The 21,642-nt window shown below is 49.6% G+C and overlaps 1 protein-coding gene across 1 annotated transcript; it reads right to left on the bottom strand.

Annotated features, from left to right (window-relative positions):
- Positions 1-430: 430 nt before the first annotated feature.
- On the bottom strand, positions 431-21,394 carry Ctsh (cathepsin H). Its single transcript, XM_028865956.2, has 12 exons — positions 21,240-21,394; positions 16,608-16,639; positions 15,636-15,741; positions 14,998-15,068; positions 12,728-12,832; positions 10,008-10,094; positions 9,130-9,185; positions 7,521-7,602; positions 6,635-6,703; positions 3,456-3,562; positions 1,625-1,750; positions 431-851 (listed from the first exon to the last, which is right to left on the bottom strand). The coding sequence occupies exons 1-12, from the start codon at positions 21,322-21,324 to the stop codon at positions 776-778; spliced, it is 1,002 nt and encodes a 333-aa protein (XP_028721789.1). The 5' UTR covers positions 21,325-21,394; the 3' UTR covers positions 431-775.
- Positions 21,395-21,642: the final 248 nt, after the last annotated feature.

The following is a 21,642-nucleotide window of genomic DNA, read 5'->3' as shown; positions in this document are numbered from 1 at the left end:
AAAACAAAAAAACAAAGAAAAATAAAAAAAGACAAAGAGCAAAGTTACAACTGTCTGTAGACAAGATCCTGGAGCCCTCATCCTCACGGATGAGGAAGGATGATGTGGCAAGGACAGGAGCAGAAGACCTGTCCAAAGCAGGGTCTGGTAAGGAAGCCTGGAGCACCCCTGCTGAGAACCAGAGTCAGCAGAGGACACACAGATACAGAAGGGCTTTGAGGGCTGCCCTGGCTCTGCCATATCCTGGCCCCTTTCCCCCATTCTTCCTCCTGGGTCTGGAGAAAGCAGAATCTCTAACCCTGCTTTTCCTCCTGGGATCTCCATCTGACTGGCATGGCCACCAGCACCCTCACCATACTCCCAACCAGTGATGCCTCCCCCTCCCAGGAGACAGAAGGGAATGTCAGGTACAGGTACAGGCCCAGCCCAGGGAGGTGTTCACTGTGTGTTTATTGAATATACAATCCAGAAAAGGTAGTCACTGGAGCTCTCTCTACGTGAAGAGAGCTGGAAAGAGAGAAAGTTCTAGTCCATGTGGGTTTGAGTCAGTTCAAAACCACATTCAAGGCACGTGGCTGGTGATGTGTGCCACATGGATGGGCTTGTTGCTGGTGGAGCTCTTCTTTCTCACTTAGAAGTCTTTAGGCTTCTAGGCTCAGTGCAGGACTGAGGGGCCCTCTGGGTGGATTTTCCCACAATTTCCTCCAGGATATGATTTCCGTCGAAAGGCTGGTTCATCACTTTGTCTGCCAACCAGCTGCCTCTGCATCTTGGCTTAGACCTGAGGGATGGGGTAGGAGGCACAGGCAGCCAGGCCACACATATTCTTTCCACGCTCAATGAGGAAGTACCTGGGCAGAGAGAAAGGATTCAGGCCTGACTAGTGGCACCTGTACCACACAGCTTTCTAGAATGTTCTGCTGCAAACTAAGACATGACTCCAGGGATTAGGCCCTCTGAATTTTATTCACAGAACAGCTACCACAGGCTTATTTTATCAGCAGGAAATGGCTGGCCTCACTTTGTAACTAATTTCTTTTTCTCTTTGCATAGTCTACTTCTTCCCAGAATTGATGGAGGCTCCCTTCTCGTCTCTGTCCAGAACCTGACATAGCTACCTAACCACCACTAGGACCTCCTAACAATAAAAGCTCTTCTTTTCATGTGTGTGTGTGTGTGTGTGTGTGTGTGTGTGTGTGTGTGTGTGTGTGTCTGTCTGTCTGTCTGTCTGTCTGTCTCTGTGTCCCTTCCTGATTCAAAGGAGGGGCTGTCACTTACTGTAGCAAATTTCTTGCTTTCATTTCTCAGACCCTTTTAGAGGTTGGTTTTTTTCCCAGCAAGATGCTGAGGTCTGGCTATTTCCAAAGTTCAGCTATAGATCCCGTTAAGCCAATTCGTTTTCTGTCCCCTGCAGAAGACTTGTTGGGACCTGGGATCCTATGAGGGGTCTTGCTTACAGGGCCTTGGCATGTGGAGGTTCCATTCTCATACTCCCCCTTTCCTGGCCTGGCTAGAGCTTGCTGTCCAACTCCTGTGACTTTGAAGTTGAGATGCCTCACACTCAGGGGGAGCCTCTAGACCTGAGGAACATGTGCCCCAGCAGTGGCACCTACAGGCTACTTACCCTTTATCCCCCCACTGGGTGCCCCAAGAATTTTTCACGATCCAGTAGAGAATTCCATCCTGCTCTCCATAGCCAACGGCCAGGACTGCATGGTTTACCTTATCTGGAGTTTTATGACAGGAAGTGCTAGAAATGAAAACGAAATTTACAAAGGTTTGTAGTATAGGAAGGATAAAGGCCAGGAGTGTCACACACAAGGGCTCGCTAGTGATGTAGAAAGATGTTTCCCATTGGAGGGAGGGTGGTGTGTTGGGTGTCAATCAGCTATGCCTCAACCATAATGGGAGAGAACGAGTCCCCTGAGTTCTAAGTCCTTCTGCTCCTGCAGTCTCCACAGTACTGGCCTTGCTCCACACCTCTGACTCCCAACAAGAAGAGTAGCCCCCTGCCTCACTTCTGCCGGCAACAGCGCCCAGCTAGCACTCAATCCACTGCTCTGTTCACTGCTCTGTTCTGTTGCCTCTTCACTCCTTCTAAAAACCAACTTGTGCTTATGACAAACATGTAGACTTGCCATTTGGCCTTAGATACAACTTTTCATGGCCAAAAAGGGACTCTGGGTTTCAATGGAGGAGGAGCCAGTGTGTGTGTTTATTGCAGGGGAGAGGGATGTCTAGAACAAGCCAATGAGGAGGCATCTGGAAGAGGTGATGATGGGCTGGAATAGGCAGGAGAGGAGTGGGAGCACCCTATTGTGGCTCTGGCCTCTCCCGCAGCAGCAGCAGCAGCAGCAACAGGGATGTGAATCTGTTAAAAGACACAGAGACCTCCAAGGAGCATTGGGGCTGGAGGAACACAGGGTTGGAGGTCTCCATGGCCACCCAGGCTGAATTGGCAGGGGGCCCTCAGACCTAAGCATGCATCTAATACTTGGAAGAGATTTGGTGAGCCATGGATATTCTTAGCTGTGGATTTACAGCTGTATCTGACAACTGCATAGAGGACTGAGGGCAAAGCCCAGAAGAACAGGAACATTCTAGGGGTGGCTAGAGAACAGAGAGCATGAAGGAGCCTGGAGAGCAGGGAGTGGCCAGAGAGACTCCTTGCTGAACTCATTGCTGCCACCAAATCGGCAGGCTAAGAGGTGTGGGCACAGGAAATCCCACATTAGACATGCTAAGTGGAGCATAGTGCAGCTCAGCAATAGAGTGATTGCCTACTGTCCACGAAGCCCTGGGTGCTAAGGAATCTGGTCTTCCTGAAGAGCCAGACAGTGAACCCTCCAGCATAGGATTCTGGTGTTTGAGAACAGCTGCTTTTCTTTTCCCATCTTTTTTTTTTTTTTTTTTTTTAAAAGACGGGGTCTCATGCATACCAGTCTAGCCTTAGCTCACTATATAGCTGAGGATGACTCTGAGCTTCTGAGACTCTGCCGCCTCAGTGCTGGAATTATAGGAATGTACCATCTATGTGGTGCTTGGGAACAAACCCAGGGTGTGTGCATTCAAGGCAAGCACTCACCAAATGGCTACATCTTTAACCCCATCTTGAAATATTTGACTATGTTTTTGAACCTTGGTTTCTTGACTGGATTCAGCCCTCTGTAGATGACCACGGAGCTCTGGACATGGATTTTGGCCTTGCCATGACTTAGTCACAATAGCTTGGCCTGTGGCATTCTCTGTGATTCCCCTCCCCCCACCCGGGGTAGAGACTTGCTCCCTGACACTCAGAGCGGCAAGAAGACTAATGGATGGAGGGAACACATGCTAACTCTCCTGAATTCTGTCTAATTAAGAGTATAGGCTGGGCTGGAGGCCATGTGCTGGGTTTGAGGAGGCCCACCCAGTCCTGTGCACTGTCCCTTCTGACTCTCAGGTCCCCAGCTTACCTGGTGTAAATGCCCTTGTGATACAACATAAAATCTTCAGTCACCTCAAAAGCAAAGCTCACAGGGTTGTGTAATGCCACAGCTTCTACCATCGCCTTCTCATCATTCTGTGGACAGACAGACACAGGGTTGACAGATCTGTACAGCCTCTGCCACCTCCCCCACCATACTTATGGCCTGTTGCCTCAAGGTAGGGGCTAGAATTCTAGAGCGGTGCAGGTGAACAATAGCCCCCGGCACTCAGCAGTGCAGACCCCCACCTTCCTATGCAGAGTGCCAGTACCCTTTGGATTGATTTTTATTAGTTTTTGAGATAGGGTCTTAGGTAGTCCAGGCTGGCCTTGAACTTGTTTTGTATAACAGGATAACCTCGGATTCCCCATCATCCTGCCTGCATCTCCCAAGTGCTGGGATTACAAACTGGTGCTACCATGCCTGGCACTGATAAAATTTATCTTTTAAAAACCTTTTAAACCTGGGTGAGGTGGCGCACACCTTTAACCCCAGCACTTGGGAGACAGAAGCAAGTGTATCTCTAGGAATTCGAGGCCAGCCTGCTGTACATATTGAGTTCCAGAGCAGCCAGAGCTACATAATAGAGAGGCTGTCTAAAAAAACAAAATAAAAAAAATCAAAATAAACAGTTTATTGAATAGGCTCTTGAATTTGTTAGGCAAGTGTTCTACACTTGATATACACCACCATGCCCGGCCTCTGTTGTTGTGTTGGGGATCAAACCCAGGGATCAAATCTTGTGCATGCTAAGTAACTCCTCTTAAGACTAAGCTACACCTCTGGCCTATTTGGGTTTTTGTCTGCCTTATAGTTCTTCCTCCCAAACTGAACTAGCTCCCCTGGGGCTTCAGCCTTTGTTTGCCTTCACTTTGAGTGTCTCCCTCACATCCTTACACACAGCTCCGCCATTCATTCTCTCAGTCACAACTGACCATCGTGGCTAGGGACTGTGAAGGATGCAGAGATGAGTGTGGCTTCGCTCCCAATACTCCACGTCCATGAGGAACACTATCTAGGGACCTTCAGTAGTGGAACACAGATTTTACAGATCCACAAATAGGTAAAGACCTAGACCACGGTGGAAACAAGAAGACCAGCCAAGGCCAGGGGCCTGCTGAGTAGGACCTACCACTTCAGTGGGGGAAGGGAGGCAGAAGGGAGCCATGGTAGCTTCTTGGAGGCAGGGTGAGAGCAGCAGCCAGAAGCACCTGGTAGACTTCAAAAGCCTCCCTCCCAGGCAGGGTGGGTGGTTCCCACCTTCAGGTGTTTCAAAGTGTTCCAACTGGGGAAAACTGAGCAGGCGCTACAGTGATGAGATGCTTGGGAGTGGGCAGGCCGTTCAGTGAGTGGAGGCCAGAGCTTGGAGAAGGGAAGTAAAAGGCAGGAGACAGAGTACTCAGTGTGTCCTCCCTCAGGCATGCGGTTCCTTCCAAGTATAGCTAGAAGTCTTGGGAGCCCAGGAGATCACAGAGGCCTGCCTACCTAAGGGCCAGAACCTCTGTGGCTGGCACTGTTTCTACAGCTGTCCCTTGTCCTGTCTGGTCCCGTCTGAGAGATCTGGCCTGCTCTTCTGGGCTCTGCTGATGTTCCTTATAAGATTCTCCCTGGGAACTAGGCAAAAGGTAGCTTTTGAGAGCCTCATTCACTTCATAGTGGAAGACAGTGGCTCAGAGGGCCAGTCTTGGTGGGTGTGTTAAAAACAGGTTCTTTTCAGGAGACGATAACATTGCAGGCTGTGTGGCTGAGGTGGCGAACCTCGGCTCTGGAATGACATTTCTCAGTTCAGATGCAGCCCCACCTCCTAGCTCCTGGGCACATGTAGCTCCTCTGAGACTTAGTTTTCTCATCTGTCAAATGAAGGTAATAACCACATTCATGCCCTAGGTTATTTGGAGATAATGCCTGTCAGGTGGCTCTATACTGCCTCTAATCACTCCAAACTGTTATTACTATGGAGAGCTTGGCATGCCCTTCAATTAGATGGCAGCTGCTATCATTACATAAACTACATGTTTGTGTCCTGAATCTGTTTATGAGTACACGCCCCGTCACCTGCACACTTCATGGAGGTTTCTCACATCCTACACAGTCCTGCCAGACTGAGCCTGTGCCTACCAGGCTCATGGGGGCATTCATGCATGCTCACGTGTTCTCTTGGAAAAGCAGGGCATGAGTGTGTGCTAGGGAATGCTGTCCTTCAAGTATGACAGCCATTACCGTCTTATAATCAGAGTAGCCCCGATTAGATCCAACAAGATTTGACTTGCTGATGTTCCCTCATGGGAGGGGGAAGGGAGGGCCCTTAGACCCTCACCAGAGGTTCCAGCTACTTCCTCCCTCCTGAGTCCGTCAAAGCTATATAAAATTCATGTGGTCCCTGCAGGTTCTAGTGTACACAGGAGGTGGCATGTTCATTAATTCTATGCAGCGATGGGAAGTTGTCATCCTCTCTAGGTTGGGACGTTTTGGTGGTACAGCTGTTTTGAGGTCACTCATGTTCCTGTAAGTAAGGAACCCAACAACTCATGGGTTCACCAAGCCAGACTTGGGTGCAATGGGATTACTCTGGTCTGTTGTTGGTACCCTAGCTGGGGTGAGCAGGCATCTATTAATGCCTCCCCAGAAAAACTGAATGTGTTTCTCCAAGTACTCAAGGTGTGACATAACTCATTAGGGGTATGGTTTATCACTCCCTTTCCCTCAGCCTGGGTGCTGAAGTGAGGCCAACAACACAGGATTCACCCAGCCCCACCCAAACCACAAACAGGTGACGGGAGTGGGACACACTGTGCCCTCCAGTCTTGAGGACAGTTGTGGCTGCAGCAAAGCCTAGCCCGACCTGACCGAGCCCAGGCTCCTCATCTTCTCACCTGCTGACCTGTAGGCTCCATCCTCTCGTGAGATGGTGGAGATTATCACTCACATTTTAGACAAGAAAACAGAACCACAAGCACAGAGCCTCATAGAGACGTGGCCTTCAGAACCCAGGGCATCACCTGTCACTCCATGATTCCCTTCCTGTCTTCCATCACACAGCCTTCATGGTGAGCAGGAGCCGGAAGTAACCCAGACTCCTCCACCAGTCATGAGCCACGACGAAGAGCTGCTCTTGTGGCCTTCATATCAGAACACATTCCCTACCTAGAGATGGACCCGGTACTCACGAGTGTGATGTTGGCAACATCCTTGACAAATGCAATGGCTTTTTTGGGGTTGAACTTGCAGTGACCATCCTGTTCAGGGCGGCACAGGGAAGAGACCATTGATTAGATGATTACCCTGAGGCTGAGGCCCCACCCTCCCTGGGAAGGCTGACATTTTCTAAGCAGCTGGCATGCACTAGGGCCTTGCTGACTGTAGCCCTCCAGAGGGGCTTAGAGGTATTCTTGTCCTCAAGGTGTCTAGAACCCAGGACCAGGAGACAGTTCTGTGCTGTCTGGGACATGCATACTGCTTTGTCAGAGGAAGGACCTGAGCTCACCAAAGGAAACTCAGAAAGAGAAGCCATGTTGGAATCTATTGTAGCAGGGTTAGTTGGAGGGACAGTCCAGGGAATAGTGGCAACCAGAGGTGGGCAGAGGTTAAGTCACCAGGCAGAAATGGGAGGCAGGGGACCTGGTTTCCGGGAGCTAGGAATTGTGGGCAGGATGATGGGAAAGACTGGCCCGTGGGGAGAGAAAGAGACCCCAGGAGCCTCCATTGTGCTTTGACCAAGGTGGGTATATAGGCCAAGCTGATCAGAGAGCTGCGGGATGAGGCCAGTTAGGGGTTTCTTGATGAAGGGAGGCCAAACTCTGGATGGGGTGGTGACGTGGGGTGGACTAATGGAGTCACGAAGGAAGAAGGCAAGCTGAATTGAGGCGGGAGGGTCCTGAAGAAAGGCACTCAGGAAAGAGAGATGGTGCTAGAGTTAGGAACAAGAGGTCCCCGATAAGAGCAGAGGGCACAGCAAGCATCGTGAAGAGCCCAGATTTGATCGGCAGCAGGAAGGAGGGGGATGAGAGTGAGAGGGGGACAAGAAGAGACACAGCTGAGGCCACCCACAGTTACCTTGCCTCTGTAAGGGTAGGCGTCCTCTCCCATGATGCCTTTGTTGTACAGGATGTACTCGAAGGCCTGGCTGGGGAGACCTCTGCAAGAAGGACACATACATAAGCCTTTCTGGAACTGGCCGCACAGATAGGAGTGGACATTAGTACTGGAGCTTGGTGATGCTTGCCCTTGCCTGGATCACTGGGGTCTCGGTAGGGCACATTCCAGTGGCAGAGGTCTGCAATGTATCCCTGGTCTCAGTCACTGGGGTCTGTGGGAGCCAAAAATGCCCTCTGGGGCAGAGACCCCTGGAAACCAGGCCCCTGTCAGGAGAAGCAGGCAGCCCCTCAGAGGGCTGAGGGAATCACTGTCACAATGCCATCTACACCAGGCATCCTCATGGACTGTGTTTCACAGACACACTGCCTGACCCCTCATGTCAGCCCCAGGTAGAAGCTCAGAAAAGTGGGTCACCATGCCCAGGCCATAACCTGAATTCAGACTAAAGATTCTGAACGTCAATCCTTCTCATCTTCCTACCTCCCCAAAAACAAACAAAAACAAAAACAAGCAAACTCACTCTGCAGACCCCACTCTGTTCCGCCCTTGCTCTTCTCCCTAAAACCCGTGTTACCACCTGACCTATGGCATGCTTGTGCATGGCTTATTCAACCTTGAGGAATGTCAGCTCTGTGTGGTCTGCTGTCTGTTGGGTCACCTGTGCCTAGGTCCACAGGGGGATATGGTGGGAACTGGTACTTGAATGAAAATGGAAGTAATGTCATGAACCAAAGCAAACAGACGTCAAAAGACGGTAGGGCTCCCGTGTGCCCAGGAGGCAGCCTTTTACCATGGGCAGTGTGAAGTTGTACAGAGGAAAGAGACGAAAAGTGAGGGACACCTAAGCGCCCCGTGGATCCCTGGCAGGCTGTATAGCATCAGCCCTGAATCCCTGGACTCAGCCTGGAGCATGGAGACCCTACTATTCATGGCTGTCAGAGTAGAAGACGGTTCGTGGGATGTCCCACAGAGGAGCAGTGCGGGCAAGGCTGGGCCTGACAGGGAAGTCAAGGCTGAGAATATGTCCTAGGGGACCTAAGGGACTTTCTGCATATTACAAGCACAGAAGCCTGACTGACCACACAAAACTCTCTCAGCAGCTCACATGGAGAAAGAGAGGAGGGCTAATGTCACTGTGAAAATGGGAGTTAGCTACTTATTGAGAGGATGGCCGGGAAGCCAGCCCAGTACAGCGTTATGCATGGACACATTTCCACAACTCACAAGGCTCTCAAGAGCTGGGGCAGCTGTGTGCTTCAGGGAACTTGTCTAAGGGCCAGTCAGCTTTCCACGTGCGGATCTGGGGTTTGGAGGGCGATGTGTTTCCTTCCCTTTCTATTCTTTTGGCTATTAGTCCAGATACTTCCATGGTCAGCTGACCATGCTGAGCATCGAGCTGGGTGACATCTTGGAAGGAGGCTGGATTCAGCCCTGAACCTTCCAGCTCTGAGACCCTTAGATTCTACCCATGGGGTGGAAGAGACTTCATGACTGTAGCAGCGGCTGAATCTTATAGTTGCACATGAGGGAGATGAGAAGGAGTGGATTCTCCCACTCCGGAACATACCCTTGGCAGCCATGATTGTTGAAGTTCTGGGCACAGTCCACCAGCTGCTGCTCAGCCTAGAGGAAGAAGCACAGACCCAGTGAGAAGATGGCAGAGAGGCCAGACATTCAGCTGCTCTGAAGTGTCAGCTCTCACTAACTCATTCACGTTTGTAGCCTGATGGGTGTCGTGTGGCAATGACCCTGCAAGGTCCCCCAGGAACAAGGCCATCTCTGTGTATCCCAGGGTGTCTGTCCTGCAGCTGGCACATGTTGGGAGGGGCTCAAAATGACCTGGCTGCAAAGCCGGTGAGAGGGTGGGAACAGGCGCTCCTAATGAGCACTTGTCTTGTAGGGGTGTGCACAGTATGAACTATGCATCTCACCGTGTATGCTAGAGGGAGAAGAAGTTCAGGCCTAGAGACTCTGCTCCATAACTCCTCAACCCAGGCTCTCATGGCCAAAATTGACCTTGCTCGACTCTCCCTCCTCCCTACAGTGGGACAGTTCATTCCTGGGTGTCACCCTTCTCTTGGGGGTTAGTGGATGGACACATAGGCCTTAGCTCTTCCCTGCATGATAACCAAGCGTGGGAAGGGGCACAGCTCCTAGAAGGAAAAGTCCCCCACAGAGGTCTTCTTGGTGAAGTACCAGGCTGAAAAACTGAGGAATGTGATGGCCACCGACATCCGCTCAGGAAGGAGCCCTCGGGGCCTTTTCTTCACTCGCATCCTTTCTGGGAAACACATCAGTTGAGATTCCCAGACTAAACGTCCTCAAGAGTGGAGCATGAGATCCGACAGAAACAGGACTCTTGGCTAACACCATGAATGAGCCTGAAGGCCCAGGCCTAGTGGTGAAAGGTGGTCTGCAGGAAATGGCCTAGGGCTGACTTCTTACCAAAGACAGCATCTTCCCACTGGCGATTGCCACAGCAGACTCCAGGGCCCCCGTGGTGGAGAAAGTCCAGCAGCTGCCACAGGTGCCCTAGGGAAGACACATGGGTAGAGGGAGTCAATGACTGTGCCCTCATGACACCGCTCCACTTACCAGGGTGGGGACCTTGGTCCCTGAATGCCTTTACTCTCTACAAGCCCTGGCTAGTAGGTCTGTCCATGCTGTCCTGCACAGGTTCAGGAGGCTGGCATCCTTCCTCCATAATGCAGCAACTGAGGCTGACCAGCCAAGTTGACTCCCAATCTGGGCCTTTTGAACAATTCCCCTACCATGCTAGGGCCAGAAACCCTCCTGAGCCTATCCTACAGCCTCTAGTTCTCCTACCTTGAGTCCTTTCTTCCCTACTCTTTTCCAACAGGAATCACCAAAGTTCTTTCTAGAACCTTCTCTTGCACCTTTCTGTTAATCTCATTCTACCCAACGCCCTTGCTGTTGGCAAGTTTCCAATTCGCTACACCTTTAGAAGGTTAGGTCAGGTTAGGTGTCTGGTACTGGACTCGGTCAGTCTAAATCGCAGCTCTCTCGTGTATTAGCTGTGTGATCTGGGCAGCAGTGTCCCCAGAAATCTGTTCATTTTGTAGAAGAAGATTAGCTTAGGACTGCGGCGGAGGGATCCTTCTGTATGCTGTGATTGTGTGCTGCTCTCATTGGTTGATAGTAAAAGCTGATTTGGCCTACAGCCAGGCAGAATAAGGCTGGGCAGGAAAGCCAACGGGAGATACAGGGAGAAGGCAGGGCAGAGGAGAGGAGAGATACAGTGGGAAGGAAGGGTGGAGTGGGGGAGACTTGATTCAGTTACCCAAGGAACAAGATGTCAGAGAACCGGTAAGCCATGGGCCACGTGGTGATGCATAGATTAATAGAAACGGGTTAATCAAAATGTAAGAGCTAGTTAGTAACAGGCTTGAGCTAACAGACCAAACATTCATCCTTGTCTCCTTGCTGGTTTTTGTCTTCCACATTCCACTTTTTAAATGTCTCCTAAATTCCTTCCTCAAAAGCCAAATGCACCCAGTCTTCCCTCTTGAATCCTTCCCTTCGGAGAAGGAAATATCTGGTCAAAAGGACACACAGAAGGTCAAAGAGGATGCTTAGCCACAATGGAGGCGGCTGCAGACACTGTAGAAAGAAGCAGCACTGGCCCTTGACTTGGGCAGAGACCTGGCTTTTGTTTTTCTTAGCTTTGTTTTTTTGAGATAGGGTCTCACCATGTAGCTGAGGCTACCCTTGAATCTGAGGAGATAGGGTCTCACCATGTAGCTGAGGCTACCCTTGGATCTGAGGAGATGGGGTCTCACCATGTAGCTGAGGCTACCCTGGAATCTGAGATCCTCCTGCTTCAGTGGGGCTTGTAGGAGAGTGGCACCACCCCTGGCAGAGACCTGGATTTGAGTACCCTCTTGTTTATCTTGGATCTTGAGCTAGCAACTCACTTTCTCCCTCTGGACAGTGAGGCAGCTCAAGGGGACTTTCAGAGCTAATGTGGGGTACGATGGCCAGTCTCACCACAAAGTAGCCACCATAAGATGTCACATACACCCCCGAATAATGGCCTTGCTCCTATACCAGTCCTATATGGGGGCCTAGGGTCCCAATAACAGAACTCAGAACATCTGCTTCCCACCTGTCCAGTGAGCAGGCTTAGGCTCCCATGCTGTGAACCGCCGTGAGATGCTACAGGACCCTGAACACTGCCTTTGGGTCCCTATTGCTCCCACATTTCCTGCAAGGGCAGAAGCTTGTTTCATTCCCTTGGAATGTGGTTAACACATCTGGTTAACCTGACAGGCTCTAGGCTGTGGTGGGCCTGCAAAGATGTGGAGCTGTGCTGCATGCCTTTTGCACCACATGGCTCTCATGAAAAAGCCATGCCTCTTGTGGATAGTTCTGGAATAAAGCCAACTGTTTCTAGGAAGGCCGCCTTAACCTCAGTTTCCTGGAATGGAGAGAGCAGTCAGAATTTTTGAGAATACTGTTGTGGTATCATCTTGAGGGGAGGGGGCAGAGTGCAGCAGGAACAGCAGAGCATGGGGTCTGGTCTTCAGAAGAGAGTATGCACTAAAATCTCCCAGAACCTGGGGGAAAGGCAGGCACCTGGCCAAGTCTACTGTGCCCTGCAGAGGGCTCTCTGACCACCCCGAGCTCACACCCACACATGCACACACGCTAAGCCCAGGGCATGCATATGAGAGATGCTGGGCTGGGTTACCCATCCCTAACCACTTGGAAGCACTCCACAAAGGCAGCCAGCCAGGAGAGTGCCTGCAGCCTGGTACCCTGAGGAGGGTGTGAGGGATGGGAGGAAAAGATACATTTCAGGCAGAAAGAGTCCTGGTGTTCGGACTCCAAGGGCTCAGGGAATGTGTTTGGAGCATCTCAGCAGGACAGACCTGGAAGTCATGGGAGGATTGGGGACAGTGTGCAGAGCAGGGAAGCAGGGCCTTTAGCCTGACAGAGGGCCATCTTCATCCCCCAGAGCTGTCAAACCTTAAAGCAATGGCATCCAAAGCCTTGCGGAGGAGAAAACTGGAGAGAAGAAGGGGAAAGGCAGAAGTAAGGTTATGCTTGCAAAGACGCTGTGAGCATCTGAGTTCTCCATCCTAGCATGATGTCTGACCACATGGCTGTTTTGGAGGGGAAAATGTGAGGAGTGCCATGCATACCTGATTTTTCACTGGTGAGACATAATTTCCTTTCTTCCGCCAGTCCATGGAGGAGGGGTAGGGGCCAGTACCACGGAGGTAGTTACTTTTGGTGGCTGAACAATTCTGAAACAACCAAACATAATTAAAATGGAATCATTAAAAGGGAGCGAGAGGTCTTGGGAGATGGTTCAGTGGGTAGAGTCCTCACAACCGTGTGCCTTTGTAATCACAGTGCCGGGGTGGGGGTAGGGGAGCAGAACCCGGGGACTTGATGATCAGCTAGTCTAGTCAATGGATGAGCTCTAGGTTAAGGTAGGAGCATGGGTGTAGTGGCACATGCCTTTAATCCTACCACTCAGGAGGCAGAGGCAAGTGGGTTTCTGTGAGTTCAAGGCCAGCCTAGGCTACATAAAGAGTTTGAGGCCAGCCAGGGCTACATAATGAGATCTCGTCTAGGAAAAAAAGAGTGGAGAAGGGATCAGAGAGAAGGGTTGGCATTGAGCAGTTAAGGTTATTTGCTGTTCTTTTAGAAGACCCTGGTTTGGTTCCCAGCACCCATGTCAGGGGGTTTACAATACTGTCTTATGGCTCCACAGGTACCCACATAATATGGCATATAAATATACACACATATGTATATGTACAGATACACATATATGCACACCTAAATACATAAAAAATAAATTAAAAAAATAAGGTGGCGAACATTAGAGGAAAACAGGGACGCTAACCTGTAGCCTCCTCATGTGCATGTGTAGGCAAGTGTACTCACGCATGCATCCACCACACACACATACACTACACATATGAATATACCACACACGTATACACTATGCACACATACACCACGCACATGCATCCATCATACACGTGCATCTATCACACACACATACAGCATACACATATATACCATGCACACATACACAATATACATATACACCATACACACACCCACACACATGCACCCACCACACACATTCATATACCACATATTAAGTCTCAAACCCTGGGACAAATGGCTGAGGTGCCTATTTAACACATCAAAGCAGACCTGGCTGCCAGGTTCTCCCAGCATTCCTCAGTCCCTACCTGTTACAGGGTATGGCTGGCATACCCTGCCCTCTACTCCAAACATTCCAGTCCAGGGGCTGGGCTGCTCTTCCCTCAGAGGCTCTTCCCCATATAATCCGGTCATTTTGGTCACCTGTCCTCTTTTTCACCTTTTGCCCTCTTGGCTGCTGCACCTGGTTCCCCTCTCTTCTTTCTCCCTCCGCACCCTCCATATGGCTCAGAGTCATGTCCATTCGGGACTCTCCCAGATGCCCCTGTCTCAGGCTATGCTTTCTTTCTCTTTTTTTTTTTTTTTTTTTTTTCCCGAGACAGGGTTTCTCTGTGTAGCTTTGCGCCTTTCCTGGAGCTCACTTGGTAGCCCAGGCTGGCCTCGAACTCACAGAGATCTGCCTGGCTCTGCCTCCCGAGTGCTGGGATTAAAGGCGTGCGCCACCACGCCCGGCTCTTTCTCTTTTTTTTAAAGGTTTAATTTCATTTTATTTCATGTGCATTGGTGTAAAGGTGTTGGATCCCCTGGAACTGGAGTTATAGACAGTTGTGAGCTGCCATGTGGGTGCTGGGAATGGAACCCGGGTCCTCTGAAAGAGCAGCCAGTGCTCTTAACCACTGAGCCATCTCTCCAGCCCTATACTCTCCTTTTATCTACAATAAAATTTCTGTTCTACCACACCTAGGAGCAGTCATGTCCTTTCTTTCTTTTTTCTCTTCATTCAACACACACACACACACCATACACATATAACATGCACGTATGCATCAACCACATACATTCAAGCACACATGCATATACACATACACAAGGGAGTGAGAAACGAAAATTTGAGCGTGGGCACTCATCCATAATCCCAGCACTTTTGAAATAGATGCAAGAGGATCAGGAGTTCAAGGTTAGCCTTGATAAATATTAAGATTCATCCAGGCCATCCTAGCCTACATAAAACCCTATCTCAAAAAAGGTCTATCTGAAATTCATCTTTTACTGGACACCTGTATTTTATCTGCTACTTCTTGATCATGGGTTCCTGTTGTTAAGGCCAGAGCCCTGCACTAAGGGACTGCTGAAAGATGGATCCTCCTGCTCTCCCCAAGAATTCAGGGACACCCCTAGGCACGGCTGGGGATAGGACTGACTCTAGCTGGCAACACAGTAGGCTTAATGTTTATTTCACAGGTTTGGGTGAAAAGATCCAGATTTATTGACAATGAACTACACCAACCTGAGGCTCTGACCAGAGGTATTTGCGTTTTATTTCAGCAAAGCTCATGTCTGAAAACTGGTTCAATGCCACTGAAAAGGAGAAGGGAAAACAAGCCAGGCAAAACCACATGAAATAGAGGCCGTAGTTAATTGATAATAAACAAACAAGCAAACAACAACAACAACAACAAAATCCCAAGAGCTCTCGTTTACCCGTGTTCTACTTATAGCCCCTAAACTTGGCTCCTGTAAAATTCTGTATTTCCTATAATTCAAAACAGAAAGGTCAACTGACACTGTGCCTCAGACCCTCACCCCTCCAGAGTGATGCTGGGTGATTCCAGAGACCGCTCAAGGGCTCAGAGCAGTCTGAGAGTCCAGGTCTCACAGCAACCCAAACAGATCTAGGTGTGTGTGTGTTGTACCCTCAGAAGGTGGGCAGGGGGCTGCAGGGGCAGGGCTCCTCTAGAATCTTTTGTAAACTTCATGACTTCCACAGAGGGTTAGCAGCACCATCTAAATTTACGTCCTTTGCAGAGCTATAGTCTGAGCAAACCCTTTCACCAGCCTGTGCCACTAACTGTTTTCTTTCCAGATCTGAGATGTTCCCGCCCCTCCTCCTCCCAGCGGCCTGGGGGAAAGGGGGCTCCCCAGTACTTTTAAATGTGTGGTTCTTCTGGTTGTGGGCATTTATCTTCCTCAGGTTGTTGGCAAACATCTGCAGCCTGTAATTGTATTCCACCGAGCTGTACGTCTTCTGGTGCTAAAACAAAAGACACCAGCAGCAAGTCATGAGACCAGGTGAAGCTTACCAGAGGGAGTCTTAGAGATCCACCCCCACCCACCCCAAGAGTCCTTTAGGGTGTTGTGTATGTAGGCTGGTCTAATGTCCCTAGACAAGACGATCATGGACATCTAAGCTTCTGATCCTACCTCCACTGCCCAAATGCGGGGATTACAGGTATATGTTGCCACGCCTGGGGTATACGGTGCTGGGGATCAACACAGAGTTCTGTGCATGCTAGGCAAGCACGCTACCTACTGAGCTGTATGCCCAGCCCATGGAGGTTTTCATTCTGCCATTCTCTCAGGACAGAGCTACAGTTAGATGGGACTCCGTTCTTGCTCTCGACTGACACTATCAGGAAGTTACAAAGCAATCCTTTATCTCCCGGGACCTGTGGCCAGAGTGAAGACCATGCAAGTGTCAGGACACCAGTTAAGAGCTGGGGAGACCCCACTGAGGAGACCTGCCAAGCTCAGGTGGCCTGTGGACTCCGTGGCTCATGGCGGAGCCAAGTGTATGGCAGAATCCATCCTTTTCAAAACGGTACAAACTGGTGTCCTCAAAAGATTCTGCAGCCACTGTGCAAAGTGCTTCAAATACAAACTCCAACAATGAAGGGAAGGCAGGAAAGGCTTCTGCCAGGCTCATCACTGGGCAACCCTGTTTGGAAGTTTACTTCACTGGATCCTTCCCAGAGTTTGGTCAGTTTGAAGCATGGAAGGACCCAGAAGAGAGCAAGGTTGGAAAATTCCTCTCTTTTGTCTCCATTCTGATACACTTTAGTTTGCAAACAGGAAGCTTTGTGACAAGAGAAACTTCAAAAGGAGAAGCTGGCCACTGACCTGTGTCATCCATGACTTAAAGTGAAACTTTTCTGTAGAAAAAGAAAAAGAAGAATTAGGTCTGCGCGTGCCTCGTGATCACGCTGAGTCTACAGCTAAGCAGGGCACTGAAGAGCTGACTTGCATTTTATCTTATCTGTTTATTATTTTTTACTTTTTATAGAATTATTATTTGAAGCAGGGTCTCACTATGCAGCCTTGGCAGGCCTCATAGCGATCCCCCTGCCTCTGCCTTAGCATGCCAGCGTTAAAGGTGTATGCCACCATGCCTAGGTGATTTGCATTTACAAAATACCAAAGAGGAGGTTGGTGTGGGTTAGCTAATGCTTGAGTACAAAAAGGAACCCCAACCCTTTCTGCTTTGTTACCACAAGACATTTTAAGAAGAAACTGCTATTTTTATGTGGTACCCGGGGGAGGTATGCAGCCAGGTGTGTGTGTGAAGGCCATAGGTTGACTGGATAGCGTCCCCTATCTCTTTCCACCTTATTTCTCCAGACAGAGTGTTTGGAAGAACCTGAAGCTCAGCCATTCGGCTATACTGGCTGGCCCGAAAGCTCTGGGGTCCGTCTGTTTCTGCCTCCCAGCCACTGGGGTTACAGGTGTGTGCCCCCACACTTGGCTTTTTTAGGTGGGCGCTAGGGATCAGAACTCAGGTCCTTGTGTCACGAGCACTTTACCCACTGAGCACCCCCAACTGGTGGTACACTTAATATTTTTAAATGATATTTATTGGTGTGTGTGTGTGTGTGTGTGTGTGTGTGTGTGTGTGTGTGCACGCACATCAGAAGATAGCTTTTGGGAGTTGGTTCTTTCCTTCCACTGTGTGGATCCCAAGGAAACCAGGTCTCCAGGCTGGGTGGGAACTGTCCGGAGAAACAGAGCTCAGCCAAGCTCCAGGTTTCCAGCTTTCCCGAGCTGTCTCCCATGCCAGGGCAGACTTGTGGTGATGCTGTCTTTGAGTTATTTCTATTTCTGTAACTAACCCCTCACCCACAATCCAGTAAGTAATCCCAGTAAAACTTACTGGTCATCAAGTTGGACTTTGATCTGTCATTGGTTCCTTATCAGGGGTGAGTAGATGTTTCTTTTCTTTGTTTTTTTGTTTGGTTTTGGTTTTGGTTTTGGTTTTTTGAGACAGGTTGTCTCTGTGTAACAGCTCTGGCTGTCCTGGAATTCACTTGGGAGACCAGGCTGGCCTCGAACTTACAGAGATCTGCTTGCCTCTGCCTTCCAAGTGCTGGGCTTAAAGGTGTAAACCACCAGCACCCCGCTTAGATGTTTTTTTCATGTCTACCCAGGAATAGAATTTTTAGGGTGCTGGGAATATTTTATTGTACATGATTTAAAATTTCCATTTTAAATGTAAATACCTGCAAAAGATGTATTCTAATGTATGGTAAATGTTTAAATTTTTTATTTTTATTTTTTACAGTGTGTAGATATGTGTACATGAACATACAATGGTATGACTGTAGTAGTCAGAGGACAGTGTTCAGGAGCATGTTCTTGCCTTCCACCATGTGGAACTGAACTCAAGGTGTTAGGCCTGGTAGCAAGCAAGCATCTTGACTCCTTGAACCATCTTGCTGGCCCCTTACTTTAAATATTGACATTTGAAAATAAGACCATTGGGCTAGGGAGATGGCTGAGCAGTTAAGGCAATGGCCATGAAAGCAAGAGGACTAGAGTTTGGATCCTCAAAACCTGCTAAATGCCCATGGGGCATGGAAGCTATCCTGTAATTCCAGCCTGAGGTGGCAGAGGGGGATACCCAGAGTGTGTCCAGTAACACAAGCCAAATTGGTTTGATTGGTAGACCTGCCTCAATGAATAAGGTAGAAGAACAATCAAGGAAGATTCCTGATATTAACCTTGGGCCTCCACACACATCTGCTCACATGTGTGTCCACACATAAGAACATACATAATACATGCATCTACTGCCCCCCATACAAACACAGTGTTGGCTGGTTTGCTGGTCATGGAGGCATAAGCCTGCTTATTCTAGCACTTGGGAAGCTGAGGAAGGATCTGGAAGAGTTCAAGGGAAGCCTGGGCTACAGAAAAGACCCTGCCTCACTACGCTACCACCAACAGCAACAACAAAGACTTCGATATTTTACACATTTTTTTTCTCTTCGAACACCTATCTTTCTGTCCCACAGAATTTTATCCTAAGGAGACCCCTCACACTAAATCACTCTGTATCCTTTTCTGCAACAACAAAACATCAACTAAAATTATTTTGCTTTCTAAACATTAAAAAAATTATTCTAGATTGAGCAATAATCATAATTATTTTGAAGACCTTTACTAGTTTTTTTCCCCCCAAACATATTTTACACTATGAAAAGTCATTGTTAAATCTAAAACAGTAAAATTTGAGTGGAAATATATCTTTGTATGTGTGTTTGGGACAGTGTCTGGCTATATAGCCCAGGCTATCCTTGAACTCACACTCTTCATGCTTGTGAGTTCTGTGAGTGCTGAGATTACAGGCATGCATCATAAATAACATCTGGTCAAATGGGCAGTTTTAAAGTAGAGGGTCTCGATTGATTTCTCTGACACCATCCATCTGTGTCTGTCTCATTTGGAATGGCTCCATGTTGCCCCAGGGGTCCCCAGTGACCCATGCCAGCACAGCAATATGAAGGTCATTGCTACATTGCACTTACATCTCAATCCACAAGCCTCAGATCTGCTCCAGCAGCTAAGCCAGGGCCATTTCTCTTGGGAAGAAAAAGCATAGTTCTTCAAGACAGGTCCCAGGGCTTGGGGGATTCCAAACCCTGGCTAAGGGCCTGCTGTGGCTGAAGCCTTCAGAGAACACAAACCTCATCCCAGACCAGGTTCTGCAGCAGGCAGAAGTTTATGGCTATGCCTCTTGGGGGGTTCCCAAAACAGCAAAAGGGGAGAAAGCCCCAGAATTTCTCAGTGTCGGTGGATGAAAGCACAGGTGACCTTAGGGGAATCTCAGATCCATCCTAAGCTTACTGTGACTGTCCATTTCATTCGTTTATTATTTTTATATGTGTATGTGTGTATAGAATGTGTGCAGTGTACGGGTGCACTGTGTATGCTCAGAGATGTTACCTTTTCCTCTATCCTGCTCCGCTTTACTGAGGTGGACTTTAACTGAACCTGGAGCTCACAGTAATCTAGCTAGCCTGCTTACCCCGGGACCCCTCATCATTGACCCCTGAGTGCTATGATTACAGGTGCTGTGCCTGGCCAGTTTTTACACAGTTCCGGGGATCTCTGGCTCTCAGGCGTGTATACCAAGTGCCTTTCCCACTGAGCTCTCTCTCCAAAAGGAATGTTTGTATGACTAGGGCATGGCACATGCCTGTAAACACAGTACTTGGGGGGGGGGGACAGAGGCAAGAAGGTCAGGAGTTCAAGGCCATCCTTGGCTACACAGTGAGTTTAAAAACAGAGCAAACAAAACCAAAAAAAAGGTGGAGGGGAATCACAAGATCCCACCCCTAGGCAATTAACAGTTGTGTGTGTGTGGGAAGATACTTTTCTTTAGTGCTGATGCCGTTGGTAAGGTGCCCATGTTTCTGTAAATAACCCTAATAAAACCCAGAGGGTCACAAAAAGATTTAAAGCCGGAGAGGGAGGTGGGTGAGAGGAGGGAAGAGAGAGAGAGAGAGAGAGGGAGGGAGGGAGGGAGGAGAAAAGGGACAAGCTGGTAAGAGGAAGAAAGCGGAAGTGGGATGGGGGGAACAATAGAGGGTTATGCAGGCTGAAGTATGATCAGAGTATATTAAATACATGTATGAAAATGTAATAATGAAACCCATCATTATGTTTAATTAATCTATGCTAATAAAATCATTAGCAAAAAGAAAGTATAGTTTTGTATGTCCTGCTGAAAGACGGTCAGCAGGGCTGGAAAACCACAGCCCACCACCTACTCCAAGTCCTGACTTTGATTGAAGGGCGCTCTACACTTAAAAATGGATGGCAAGTGGGGAGCATACATGTGCATGTGCGTGTGCGTGTGCGTGTGTGTGTGTGTGTGTGCGTGTGTGTGTGAACGCAAGAACAGCTGCCCCTGAAAACCATTTAACCTAACTTCTAACTTCACTGTCCATAAATAAACATCTATCCGAACAAGCTACCTGTGGGTGCTTTTGTCCCACAAGCGGGCATTTAGGAGTTGCTACCGAGACCAACGGTGAACAGAAATAAAACATTTACTAGCTAGTCTTCTGTTACACTTCACCAAGTTCGGGCTGCTTTTCTGATCCAGCTCTTCTCCGCACGCCACACGCACTAGGGTAAAACTGCTGTGGGTACGGCGTGTTCCTCGGGGCAGGGAGTATCCCCCAACATGCCACAGACGGACTAACAACCAACGTAGGGAGATCCCTGGGGGTCAGGGCCACGCAAAGAGCCCGAACAGGCTGGGACGTCCTGCTCCTCGTAGCAGGGCAAGAAAGTTCTGCGTCCTCAGCTGTCCCAGCCGGAGGGCAGTCTGTACCTAGGCCTGGACAAGAGGGACTCTGGGCACCCACGGGTCTGTCCCTCGGATCACGGGTTCCCCGAGACCGCCCTGGGGTTCCCCGTTCCTCCTCTGGTGCTCTGGGAACCCTGCGCCCCGCTCTCTCTCTCACGTACCTATGGCGTTCACGGTCAGCTCGGTGGTGGCCTGGGCACTCAGCAGCCATGCCCCGGCGCACAGCAGCGACAGCGCGGCCCACATCGTGGCACTCAATGCCCGGTCCGGTGGAGCGCCCCAGGAGCCAGCCGGCGGGAGGGAGGTGGGGCGAAGCCAGCCTCCGCCTTGGCCACACTGGTTCCTCCCCCGTCCCCTCCCTCCACTGCACTCCAGCTCTTTTCCTGGGAAGGAAGGTTGGGGCCTGGCCCTGAGGGCTGCTGGTCCATCATGTGGGAGGGAGCACAGCCTGATGCTCAGTGCCCTGTCTGCCCCATCTTCGGAAACCCCATCTCCATGGGGGTTTGTTAAGTCTTCCCCAGGGCTTGGAATAAAGGAACAAGAGGGTTATCCTGACTTCTCCCA

The sequence above is a fragment of the Peromyscus leucopus genome, chromosome 7 (assembly GCF_004664715.2).
Source record: "Peromyscus leucopus breed LL Stock chromosome 7, UCI_PerLeu_2.1, whole genome shotgun sequence".
Taxonomy (NCBI): domain Eukaryota; kingdom Metazoa; phylum Chordata; class Mammalia; order Rodentia; family Cricetidae; genus Peromyscus; species Peromyscus leucopus.
Note: the sequence above shows the minus strand (reverse complement) of the source record. Positions and strands in the feature narration are given on the sequence as shown.

What these genes read in the sequence shown, in the direction of transcription:
- Ctsh (XM_028865956.2), bottom strand. Translation starts at nt 21,324, where the DNA reads ATGTGGGCCGCGCTGTCGCTGCTGTGCGCCGGGGCATGGCTGCTGAGT. An exon ending in GAAGAACCACACATTTAAAA is followed by an intron (nt 15,069 to 15,635) that starts GTACTGGGGAGC and finishes TCTCCTTTTCAG; the next exon opens with TGGCATTGAACCAGTTTTCA. An exon ending in ACCTCTGGTCAGAGCCTCAG is followed by an intron (nt 12,833 to 14,997) that starts GTTGGTGTAGTT and finishes TGGTTGTTTCAG; the next exon opens with AATTGTTCAGCCACCAAAAG.